Here is a 12,296-nt window from a genome sequence, read left to right on the forward strand (position 1 = left end):
AATTGGAAATTGTCCCTGGAGTGTGCAGGATAGTGTTAGTGTGTGGGATCGCTGTTCGGCGCGGACTCGGTGGGGAGCAAGGGCCTGTTTTTGTGCTGTATCTCTGAACTAAACCAAAAAAGTTATTTATTTTTATAGCAGGTCAGACAGCACCTGTGGAGGGAATGGACAGGCAAAGTTTTGAGTCAGAGTCCTATTCTGACTGGGTCCAAAGAAGTTGGCTGAAGGAGGGTCCCAATCCGAAACGTCGCCTATCAATTTTTTCCACAGATGCTGCCTGACCTGATGAGATACTCCAGCGCTTTGTACTTTGCTCAACATTTGATCAGCAGCAAGTTGTAACCCTCTCCCAGTTTTCGCTTCCATTGACCGAGACAGAGAAGCAAGGCGAGGTATTCAACAGGCGACTAATGCATTGACAGTCATTTAAATGGTTGACAAAATGTATTATTCCCAAATAGTATTTTTTACATAGAACAATGCAGCACAAGACCAGGCCTTTTTGTCCCACAAAGTCTGTGCCAAATATGATTGTGAAGATCAACTCTTATATGCCTCTGCATAATCCATGTCCCTCCATCCCCTACATATCCATATGCCTAACCAAAAGTCTCATAAATGCCACTGTCAAATCTGCCCTAGCCACCACTCCTGGTGGCATATTCCAGGCACTCACCACTTTCCATGTGTAACAAAAACTTGCCCTGCCCATCTCCTTTAAGGTTTACCCCTCTCACCTTAAAGCTACTGTATGCCCTCTTGTATTTGTATTCTGACTGTCTACCCGATCTATGACTGAAATCATTTTATAAACTTCTATCAGGTCTCCCTGCAACCTCCGGCATTCCAGAGAAAACAAACCAGGTCTGTCTGAACTCTCCCTGCAGCTAATACCCCCTAATTCTGGCATCACGGTTGGTGATGAAGGGTTCAGACCCAAAACGTCACTCACCCTTCTTCTCCAGAGATGCTGCCTGACCCGTTGAGTTACTCCAGCACTTTGTGTCTATCTTGTGTATACTCGCGCCATGTCAGGTTGTAATTATAGAACAGGAAATGCACTGAATATAGTATTTATTTTGATTTCCACAGATGCTGAGGCTGGAGACAGTTTATACCCCAGTCTGCATTGCAAAATCTATGAAGAATCCAATTGAGATTGAAGGCATGAGGCAAGCTCATGTGAGTGTTGTGATCATTCAAGCTTTTTATTCTTGCTGTCGTCCCTCAAACATATCTTGAACAATTTAAGATGACACGTAAATGGATTGTACATAATCTACCTAGAATATGTCATTGTCATAATTATATATGTGAGTTTATGATTGACTGGTGTAAGGTGCTATATAAATGCAACGTCTGGGCTTTTCTCAACTCAAATTGTACTTGTTTTTGGACCAGTTCATCAATTTTAACTCTCCTGTTTGTCGTGCTTCTTGCCCACTTTCACCTTTTTCTCTCGCACCCTAACTGTTTCCTAACATTCCAAATATGTGTGTGTTTGTAGTTTTATTAACCTTGTAAAATTGACCCGAAAGTGGAAGGAGTGGATGAGAAAGTGGGATAACACAGATCTAGTGTGAATGGGTGATCGATGGTTAGCATGGATTTGGATCCATGGATCTATACTAATGCTCATAAGAGATTTTTCTCGCGTGACATTTTCTATTTGTTGAACTCTGGCAGCAAAATCGTTATTTTTTAGTTAGACAGGGTTACCCCCCGTGTTTGTGGAAATTGTTTGTGATCTTTTAAAATTAAGTGCAGAAATTTGCAAACGCAATGGCAATTAAAAGTAGTGGACAGAATAAATAAATAGGAATTAATCACTCTGTTGCCTATGTTTCCATATGCTAGATTAAAGATGCCGTGGCACTTTGTGAGCTCTTTGTCTGGCTTGAGAAGGAGGTAAGAAATCTCATTGTGTGTGTCAATGTTATTGTTGGGATTATTTCTTTGGGGCTTCAATATTTTTGGTTGTTCAACAGAACTCATTAATTATCAGGGAATGTAGAAACAGGGAACTGCAGATGCTGGTTAATATACAAAAGGATACAAATTGCTGGAATAACTCAACAGGTCAGGCAGCAGGTACACAAAAATGCTGGAGAAACTCAGCGGGTGCAGCAGCATCTATGGAGCGAAGGAAATAGGCAACGGGCCGAAACCCTTCTTCAGACTGATAGGGGGTGGCAGGGAGAAGGAAGGAAAAAGGAGGAGAAGCCCGAGGGCTGAGGGATGGAAGGAGACAGCCCGAGGGCTGAGGAAGGGGAGGAGACAGCAAGGGCTAACAAAATTGGGAGAATTCAATGTTCATGCCCGTAGGATGCAGACTCCCCAAGCGGAATATGAGGTGCTGTTCCTCCAATTTCTGGTGTTGAACATGGATAGGTAACATTTTGGGTCCAAACCCTTCAGCCCCATGTTTTCGAGAGATGCTGCCTGGCATGTTGAGTTACTCCAGCACTTTGTGTCCTTATAACCATCAGGGAATGGAGCGTGAAGAAATCATGTACATGCAGATGAGATTGGTTTTAGCTTGCCATCATGTTTGGCACAGGCATTATAGGGTGAGGGGCCTGTTCCTGTGCTGTATTTTTCTATGTTCTATGGAACAGGACACCTTGTATAATATTACCAAGTACACTAAATGTGCATAGAATATATTGGGAAAGTAACAACAGAATACACGTACCTCGTGTGTTTGATTTGTGTTTTTGAAATAATGCACGTTCATTTCATACTGATATATGCGCCTGTATTTTTGGAATAATGTGCTCAACTTTATTGCTGCCAGCATTGTCATTTATGTGTGTACGTGTTTTTGAGTTTCAAGAATGTAACCGCCGCCTGAGACGTGTGGAGCCTGTAATTGTAATGGAATCATTCATTAGATGCACAATTTAGCCCTCTTTGTATTTCCATGATTTCTGATTTGTCTGCTAAAATTGCAACTTTGCAGGTTCCAAAAGGCAACATAACTGAGCTCGATGCTTCAGATAAAGCTGAAAAACTGCGTAGGTAAGGCTGACCTATGTTTATTATTGGGTGAATTGTGTGAAGGGAATCTACTTGATTCCTGTTACACTGCGAATGATTATTACTGAAAAACGTAAAAGCAAACCTTGATACTCACCATTGCTAACAGTGAAGATCACCGTGTTTGGACAAAAAATCTTGTCGACACTCTATTGACTGCACAGAAATTTGAAATAAAAACACAAAATTTGATCTGTTTTGAAACAAACTAAAATATTTGTCACCAGACTAATTATTAATTGATGGAATATTTTTCTCCAGTTAAAAAAGATCTTGTTATCCCTGGGGAAACTCTCAACCTTTGTATTGATTTGGTTTGTCTTATTTATGTTTTGTGAGCCTGGTGTTTGTAACATGTTTTTCACATTTATTTTGCCACAATAAATTGGCAGCATAGTTGTATAGGGAATGGGCGTTGTACAGAAATTAATACGGATATATTCACAAATTTATTGCTATATTCTGCCTTTCTTCAAACCAGAGCCACGGGATTATATTTGTCCATATATTATTGTCTTACTATTAAGAGCCTTCACTGTTTTCCTTGCTTTTCTCCTCTGACCCACGCTGATATAATTTCACAGATTCAAAAGACATTTGGGCAGGTACATGAAAGTTTAGAGGGATATGGACCAAATGCAGGCTGGTGGGACTACTGTAGATGGGACATCTTGGTTAGCTTGGACAAGTTGGGCCCAAGGGTCCGTTTCTGTGCTGTATGACTCCATGCCCATTTGTACTGGGCTCTGTTGCTGGAAGATATACCAAAAGCTGCTAGAACACAATACATTAAGATCGATATTAAGATTTAAAAAGTCTATGTGGATTATGAAAGGAAAATCTTGTGTGAGCAAGCTGCTGGATTTGTTTTGAGCATGTAGGATAGATCCAGGTAACCAGTAGATCTGATGTGCTTGAATGTTCATCATTTTCAATGAGGTCCTACCCATACAGGAGGCTTGTCATCAAGAGTAGAGTACAGGATTTGATGTACAATGATATGGGCTGAAAATTAGCTATTGAACGGAAGGCGGAAAGTGGGGATAAATCGATCCTTGTAGAAACAAGGAACTGAAGGTGCTGGTTTACAAAATAAATCACACAGTGCTGGAGAAACTCAGCGGGTCAGGGGGCATTCCTGGAGAACATGAATAGGTGACTATTTAGGTTGGGACCCTTCTTCAGTCTGATTAACAGGATCAAAAATATTGAGTTTTGCAGTTCGAAAAAATCAATTTGGAAATTGTAACCATTTGTTTCAATCTCTTTATTAATGTTTTGCAGCCAGCAAGCCAAATTTATGGGTTTGAGCTTTTGCACCATCTCCAGCAGCGGTCCAAACAGTGCAATTATTCTACAGGTAACAAATGCACAGGTTGTTTAGATATAATTGTAGATGGTTATGCATACAACCATATATGTAGCTACCTCATTATCATATTGACCCTCCCACACTTTGTAGTATAACTGTAGTATCTGCATGTTCCCTCCCTGTTAGGTTCCAGTACGTGTGTAGACCAGTTGTGGTTAGTGCTGGAATGTGTGTGAGTAGTATCTGAATAAAGACTTAGTTAAAGGACTAAGGACGGCGTCTAGTTCCTTTACAATAATGTACATTGGTGCTGAGAAGTAAATGTCCTCAAGCTTGAGGGTTCTGTTTAAAATCCATAAAACCATTCTAGATACTTCTAGAAAACCGTCTAGGAAATTCTAGAAAACCAATGCCAGATACTTAAGTGGACTTGTGGATGTGGCCCAAACCATCACACAAACCAACCTCCTTTCTATTGAAGGTAGACAAAAGTGCTGGAGAAACTCAGCGGGTGAGGCAGCATCTATGGAGCGAAGGAAACGGCAATGTTTCGGGCAGGGAATGCAGGAAATCTCCAGGACGGGACAATGTTTCCCCCTCTACCCTCAAGCTCTGTGCTGAACAACTGGCACCAGCCTACACAGACATTTTCAATTAGTCCCTGCCAACCTGCACTGTCCCTGCCTGCTTCAAAGTCTCCACTATTGTTCCTGTACCCATAAAGCCAAGAATTATTGGTCTTAATGACTACAGGCCTGTCGCACTGACCTCTGTAATCAGTCCCTTAAGTCCCTTAAAAGACTTGTGCTGGCCCACCTGAAAAATATCCCAAGCCCCTTGCTGGACCTCCAGCAGTGTGCATACCGGGCCAATAGATCAGTGGATGAAGCAGTCAAACTAGGCCTGCACTTCATCCTCCAGCACCTAGACTGCCAGGGTACCTATGCAAGGATTTTGTTTGTGGATTTTAGATCTGCATTCAACACCATTGTGCCAGAGCTACTACACTCCAAACTCTCCCAGTTGACTGTGTCTGAACTCCTCTGTCAGTGGATCACCAACTTGCTGATAGACAGGAAGCAGCATGTGAGGCTGAGAAAGCACATCTCGGACCCGCAAACCCTCAGCATATGAGCATCGAAAGGCTGCATACTCTCCCCTCTCCTTTTTGGGGAGAGTACGCAGTACGCAACCCTGATTGGACTTATCCAGGATGGGGAGGAATCTGTCTACAGTCAGGAAGTGACACAGCTGGCATCCTGGTGCCATCGCAACAACCTGGAGCTCAATGCTCATAACACAGTGGAATTGATTGTAGACTTTAGGAGAGCTCCCCCTCCCCTCCCCCACTCACCATCAATGACACCACAGTCACATCTGTGCAATCATTTAAGTTCCTTGGAACCATCATCTCCAGGGACCTTAAATGGGGGCCACCATCGACTTCACAGTCAAAAAGGCCCAACAGAGGATGTACTTCCTGCGGCAGCTGAATAAACACAATCTGCCACAGGCATTGATGGTTCAATTCTATACGGCCATCGTAGAGTCTGTCCTCACCTTCTCCATCATGGTCTGGTTTGGCTCAGCCACTAAGCACGACATCTGGAGACTGCAGCGCATCGTTCGATCAACCGAGAAGGTTGTTGGCTACAAACTTCCCCCCATCGGCGAACTGTACACAGCAAGGGCCAGGAAGCGAGCGGGTAAGACCCACCTCACCCTGGCCACAAACTCTTTGAAGCTCTTCCCTCTGGAAGGCGACTCCGGACTGTCAAAGCCTCCACAGCCAGACATAAAAACAGCATTTTTCCATGAGCAGTAGCTCTACTCAATAACCAAAAGTCTTTAGCCTCCTTTTGTTCTGGTATTTTATTTCATTCTTCACATGTTTAAATTATAATGTTTTATTTTTAATTGTGTACTGTATATTGTGTTGTTACTTGCGAGCAAAGCGCCAGGGCAAATTCCTTGTGTGTATAAATACTTGGCTAATTAAATGTATTCAATTCAATTCAAAATATTAGTACTGAAAGCAAGTGAAGACACTGTTGAATGAATGGTAAGTGATGATGGTGGACCAGGACATTGGAATGTTTTCTGATTGTCATCCTCTTTTATACCTGTGGCCGTTACTACGGAAATCCTGAACCATTGATCAGAAAGTGAGCACATGCACTTTATATTCCCCTCAGCACAAATATGCAATTTATTGATATGGATGTAACTTAGCATTAAAAATGAAATTTCTTCTATCATTCTGGTGCAAAATAGACAATTTATTTCGTGAATTTAAACCAGAGATTTTAATCAGTAGATACACATGGAACTTTTTGCAGTTTATATAACATAATTCAATGCCTAAATTATTTCAATTCCAAATTTGTTTTGTCATTTTTAGGCCTATCCCAAGTACAAACAGAACTTTATCATTGAATGAAATCTTTCTTTTGGATTCTGGTGCCCAGTACAGGTAAGACAAACTTGAATAAATCTTTTGCAATATTTTAAGGGAAAATTGGAAGAATGGTTTGGGTAAGCGATGGGGTGGTTTACCCACTCATAAAATGGGTGGGGTGGGATGGGGTGGTGGAGTGCATATGCTTAACTAGTATCCCGAAGTTCAATGTTAGAGAATTTTAGAGTACAGCCTTTTTCATTCTTTAAAAGCTCCTCCTTGATGAGCCTCCGCTATGCTTCTGATCTGATGTGTTAGGCAACTATTTTATTGTTTAGAAATTTACCACTCATAAAAGGATGTTTGTGGTTTCCTGAAGCTGTGTCAGGTAAATGAAAAAGACAGGATATATAAATGGGTATAAATGAATAAAAATAATGTTCCATGGTACTATCGACTAATAACAAAGTGCTGGAGTAAATTAACGGGTCAGGCTGTATCTGTGGAGGGAATGGACAGATGATGTTTCACATTAGGATCCTTCTTTAGATTTTGGGGCCCGACCTGAAACGTCATCTTTTCATTCCCCCCCACAGATGATGCCTGACCCGCTAAGGTACCCCAGCACTTTGTTATGCTCATTAATCCCATGTGGATGGCTCGATTGTAATCATGTATAGTGTTTCTACTGACTGGTTAGCACGCAACAAAAGCTTTTCACTGTACCTTGGTACATGTGACAATAAACTAAACTCAACTCTTATGTAGTTTGGTCACCTTTCATGTCCCCAAAGTTTTAATTTTCCCATTGAGGATGTAATCTCAGTCAAAAATACAGCATTCAACATTAAACCTTGTCTCATTTGGCTCTTTAATACAGGCGTAGCGTGATACTGCTCGGAAACGATCCCTTCGGCCTAACCCGTATGCCGACCAAGGTGCCAACTACCCTGGTTCGATTTGCTTACATTTGACCCACATTCCTCCAAACCTCTTGAATTAACCTCATGGCACTAATTCAAGAGGATAAGTTAATTTTTACCAAAGACCTGGTTAACATTGATTACCCTTTCAACACTGATACCAAAATAATCTTGCTGCTCTTTGTGGGATGTTGTGTGCAAATTGAGTGTCACATTTCATACATTACACCGGTGCACGTAGTTCATACATGAGGTGCTTTGGTACATCCTGAGATTTGTAAAGGCTTTGTGTATTCTTTCATCCTTTAAATCAACACGCAGAGTTTCTCTTTGTGGGGCATAGAGCTGGATCTTAGCAGCTTTAGTACAATTACATTCAGTTATAAAAATGACTAAAGCACTTGGTTCTTTGTTCTTTGTGTTTGAACTAGGGATGGAACTACAGATGTCACACGTACAGTTCACTTTGGCACTCCCACTGAATTTGAGAAGGTATGTTAATCTCTTAATAAATCCTCCAATTGAATGACTTTCAAGAGTGATAATTGCGGTTCTATCACTAGTTAGATAGTTTCAGACTTGTTGCTAGGTATGGGGCAATAGTTCTGTATCCAGCATGTCAAACGATCAACTTCACATGATTATTTTCTCATGGTAAAAAGTACAGAGGTTTATTGTAAGAATGAAGTACGTTTGTGGTGTGATGGATTTTATCAATTCCTTTATTTATCCTCCAGGAGTGCTTTACTTACGTGTTAAAGGGACATATCTGTCTGGGTTCAGCAGTTTTTCCAAGCGGTACCAAAGGTAAGATAGTCGGACCATTTGATGGTTTTATGAATGAAGTGAAATGAAAGCTGATTACTTTGAGCCAACAAAAATAATAATCTCTGTCCAGTTACTTCATAGAATTATTCACTACATGGTGAGTGGGAGAGTCTTTTAAAAGAAACCAAGGTATTAGTGAACATTTGAGAGTCCGAACAAGCAGAAAATGTTGACTCGAACCTCCTTGAACAAGTTAATAATACACACCTAATGCTGTTGTTCAGAGTTAATCAATGGGATTTGGAAAGGTTATTTGGTATCTTAACTGAAGGTGAAGAAGATTCAGCATTAACTTTTAAAATGAACAGGGTTCGGACCGAACAGTGAAAACAAAATAATCTTGTAGCTCTTTGTGGGATGTTGTGTGCAAATTGGTTGTTACATTACCTACATTAGTTCTGTAGTTCTGAGATGAAATGCTTTGGGACATCCTGTGCCGGCACAGCAATGCAGCGGTAGAGTTGCTGCCCTACAGCTCCAGAGACCCAGGTTCAATCCTGCCTACAAGTGCTGTCTGCACGGAGTTAGCACATTCTCCGCGTGACCGCATGGGTTTTCCCCGGGTGCTCCGGTTTCCACGCACACTGCAAAGACGTGTGGGTTTGTAAATTAATTGCTTTCGGTAAGTTGTTAAATTGTCCTCAGTGTATTTGGGCTAGTATACGATGTGATTGCTGGTCGGCAAGGTCTCAGTGGGCTGAAGCTCCTGTTTCTGCACTGTATCTCTAAAGTCCAATTGAAATATTTGCACGAATGTGTGATACTGGCCGAACGTAGATTCTCAGAATATTAAAATTAATTAATCTAGATGTGGTTGATTATAGACCTTTTAAAAACTGCAGAGCTGCAGCAGGGCAAGCTGTGTGGCTGGCTGAGACAAGCTGTCAATGTGATAAAGTAACTGCTTGGACACAGACACAGACTACACCACCTGACGATCCTCTAGTTTCGCCCATGCTGTGGCGTTAGATAAACGAATCACAGATTTTAGTTTAGTTTTAGATACACAGCGTGGAAACAGATCCTTTGGCCGACTCCGACCATCGATCACCCATTCACACTAGTTCGATTTTCCCATCCACACCCTACATACTGGGGGCAATTTACGGAGGCCAATTAACCCCCCCCCCACGTGATTGGGCTGTGGGACGAAACCCACATGGTGTCGGGGAGAATGTGCAAACATCACACAGACAGCATCCAAGGTTAGGATTGAACCATGGTCTCCGGCATTATGAGGCAGCAGCTGTGCCACTGTGCCGCCCATTTGTCCTATTCCTTTTCAATAATCCGGCTGTCATGAATTCATGTGGTCCAAATCTTGTGGGAGCCCTGCAGTGCTTAGTTTAGTTTAGAGATACAGCGCAGAAAACACGCTCTTTAGCCCAACTAGTGCGCACTGACCAGCGATCACCGTTATACTAGCACACACTACATATAAGGAACAATTACAATTTTTACTGATGCCAATCAACCTGCAAACCTGGACGTCTTTGGTGGAAACTGGAGCACCTGGGAAAACCTACGCGGTCACAGGGAGAACGTACAAACTCCAAAAGACAGCATCCGTAATCAGGATCGAGCCTGAGTCTCTGGCGCTTTTAAGTCAGCGACTCTACTGACGTGCCACAGTGCTTTGTGATGAGCCACAAACTCTCAAATTCTCTTGCATTTGGCCTCATTCAGTGTAGTGCTGCGTACATAGAGATTTGCCGTATGCTTACCTTCGTATGTGTTCATTTCTGCCAGGACACCTCATTGACTCATTTGCAAGAGCGTCTCTTTGGGAACATGGTTTGGATTATCTTCATGGCACAGGACATGGAGTTGGATCTTTCCTGAATGTCCACGAAGGGCCTTGCGGTATTAGTTATAAAACGTTCGCTGATGAACCTCTTGAGGCTGGAATGATTCTGAGTGACGGTGAGTAAAGGTGGCCCGCAGGTCGACTAATGGTGCCTGTATCTGATCGTTGGAGCGGTGACCAGCAGAAGAAAACGATGATTCATTTCTACGGTTGAGATGTGTACAGGCACCTGCATTGGCTATGTGCCAACCTTTCACTGATTTGCTTCTATTTGCAAATGTTTGCAGAACTGCTTGGGCTGTGCAAAAGATAACTACAACCAAACCCATTCTGTCAAACCCATTATATCCATAGAAAGTATGTACTGTAGTGTCCATTAAGAACAGTATCTAGAGTACCCTGTCACTCCGAGTTGCACATTTACAAAAAAGGCTCAGTATATAATGATAGTTAAACTGCTAGTGTTGTAGTTATCACATTGAGACTGTTAGTAACTCCGAGCATTCTTGTGCAGGTTAAACATGGAAATCTGCAGGCTGATATTAGTAGTTTAGTTCAGTTTATTGTCACAAGTACCGAGGTACAGTGAAAAGCTTTTGTTGCATGCCAATTAGTTATTGGAAAGACAATACATGATTACAATCGAGCCATTCATAGTGTACAGATACATGATGAAGGGAATAAAGTTTAGTGCAAGTCCAATTAAAGATAGTACGAGGGTCTCCAATGAAGTAAATGGTAACTCAGGACTGGTCTCTAGTTGTTGATAGGATAGTCATAAGTTCATCATTTGTGAATTGTGGTTTAGTTGCCTGAAGAAACTGCCCCTGAATCTGGAGATGTGCACTTTCACACTTCTATACCTCTTGCCTGATGGGAAAGTGGAGAAGAGAGAATGACTGGGATGGCCTTGCCGTGACAGTGTGAGGTGTAAATGGAGTCAATGGAAGGGTAATACACTGAGCCTCCATAAGATACATCTTGTAGCTTTTGATTCTGTTCTGAATCACGGAAAAAAGTTCAACCAGTTGTGTAATGTTCTCCCTTAGAAATGTAGTAAAAGTGTGATATGAAATTCCAGGCCAAATTCCAGCAGTAGCTGCAAATCCTTGCAGTGCCAGTTTCTTATCATTAGGTGTCAGTACATCTCACAGTTTGAATTGCCTGTTAGAGGCCCAACTGCAAGTCGAGTTTATTGTCACAAGCACCAGAATAGTGACGTACGGGTACAATGAAAATCTTGCTTCCAGTAGCATCACAGACACACAGATACACAAAACATAAATTATAAACATTTTTTTTCAAGGGAGTGAAACGAAATAACACAATGTGCAAAATACAGTGGTATTGTAAGAAGTGGTTCCTAGCGTCATAGATGTAAGGGCTACGATGCTCTTAGGTACCGGAACAGTAGGTGTCCTTTTGCGAGGGTGAGATGGAGCAGCAGGCGTTCCTGATGGTGGTTAGGAGTGACCGAGTGTTAGTTCTCTTGCGTTGAAGATAATATGTTGATGGTAGTTTGGCAGATACTTCTTCACGCCAGCCTGGTTGACGGGAAAGACATTGGGGGAAAGGCTTTGGGATACATTGTTTCATATTTGTTGATGTGGGTACTCAAGTCCTCAGTTGCTAGCATGATGTCTGCCTGAGGTGGGGTGTAGACTGTATTCAGGATGATGCTGGAGAACTGTCTTGGTCAGTAGAACAGTCAACATTTAACCACCAGATGTTCCAGGTTATTCAGTGTGAAGGACATCTGAGTGTGGAAAGTTATCCTGTCAACAGCTCAACTGCAAAACTGTTGCTTGTTTTTTTCTCAATGAGAAGGCTTAACAGAAGGAAATTTGTTTCCTCTCCAGCCACCTCTTTCACAAATCAGCAGAGGATTTATAATCAGCAAAGTGCTCTCATTTTTGAGCTGCCAGTAAGATTAGAAATTGGCAAGGGGTGGGGTAAATGTGAATGGATCTTCCCCAAATTAGTTGATGA

The 12,296-nt window shown here is 42.0% G+C and overlaps 1 protein-coding gene across 1 annotated transcript in view; it reads left to right on the plus strand.

Moving 5' to 3' along the window:
• The window catches only part of xpnpep1 (X-prolyl aminopeptidase (aminopeptidase P) 1, soluble), a 59,073-nt gene that overhangs the window by 35,359 nt on the left and 11,418 nt on the right, over positions 1-12,296 (plus strand). The window contains exons 11-18 of the mRNA XM_055646976.1: positions 1,093-1,182; positions 1,858-1,908; positions 2,963-3,021; positions 4,324-4,398; positions 6,747-6,824; positions 8,104-8,164; positions 8,410-8,479; positions 10,250-10,423. Coding sequence (XP_055502951.1) covers positions 1,093-1,182; positions 1,858-1,908; positions 2,963-3,021; positions 4,324-4,398; positions 6,747-6,824; positions 8,104-8,164; positions 8,410-8,479; positions 10,250-10,423 — 658 coding nt within the window. The remainder of the gene's footprint in view (positions 1-1,092; positions 1,183-1,857; positions 1,909-2,962; positions 3,022-4,323; positions 4,399-6,746; positions 6,825-8,103; positions 8,165-8,409; positions 8,480-10,249; positions 10,424-12,296) is intronic.

The sequence above is a fragment of the Leucoraja erinacea genome, chromosome 15 (assembly GCF_028641065.1).
Source record: "Leucoraja erinacea ecotype New England chromosome 15, Leri_hhj_1, whole genome shotgun sequence".
In the NCBI taxonomy this organism is placed as follows: domain Eukaryota; kingdom Metazoa; phylum Chordata; class Chondrichthyes; order Rajiformes; family Rajidae; genus Leucoraja; species Leucoraja erinaceus.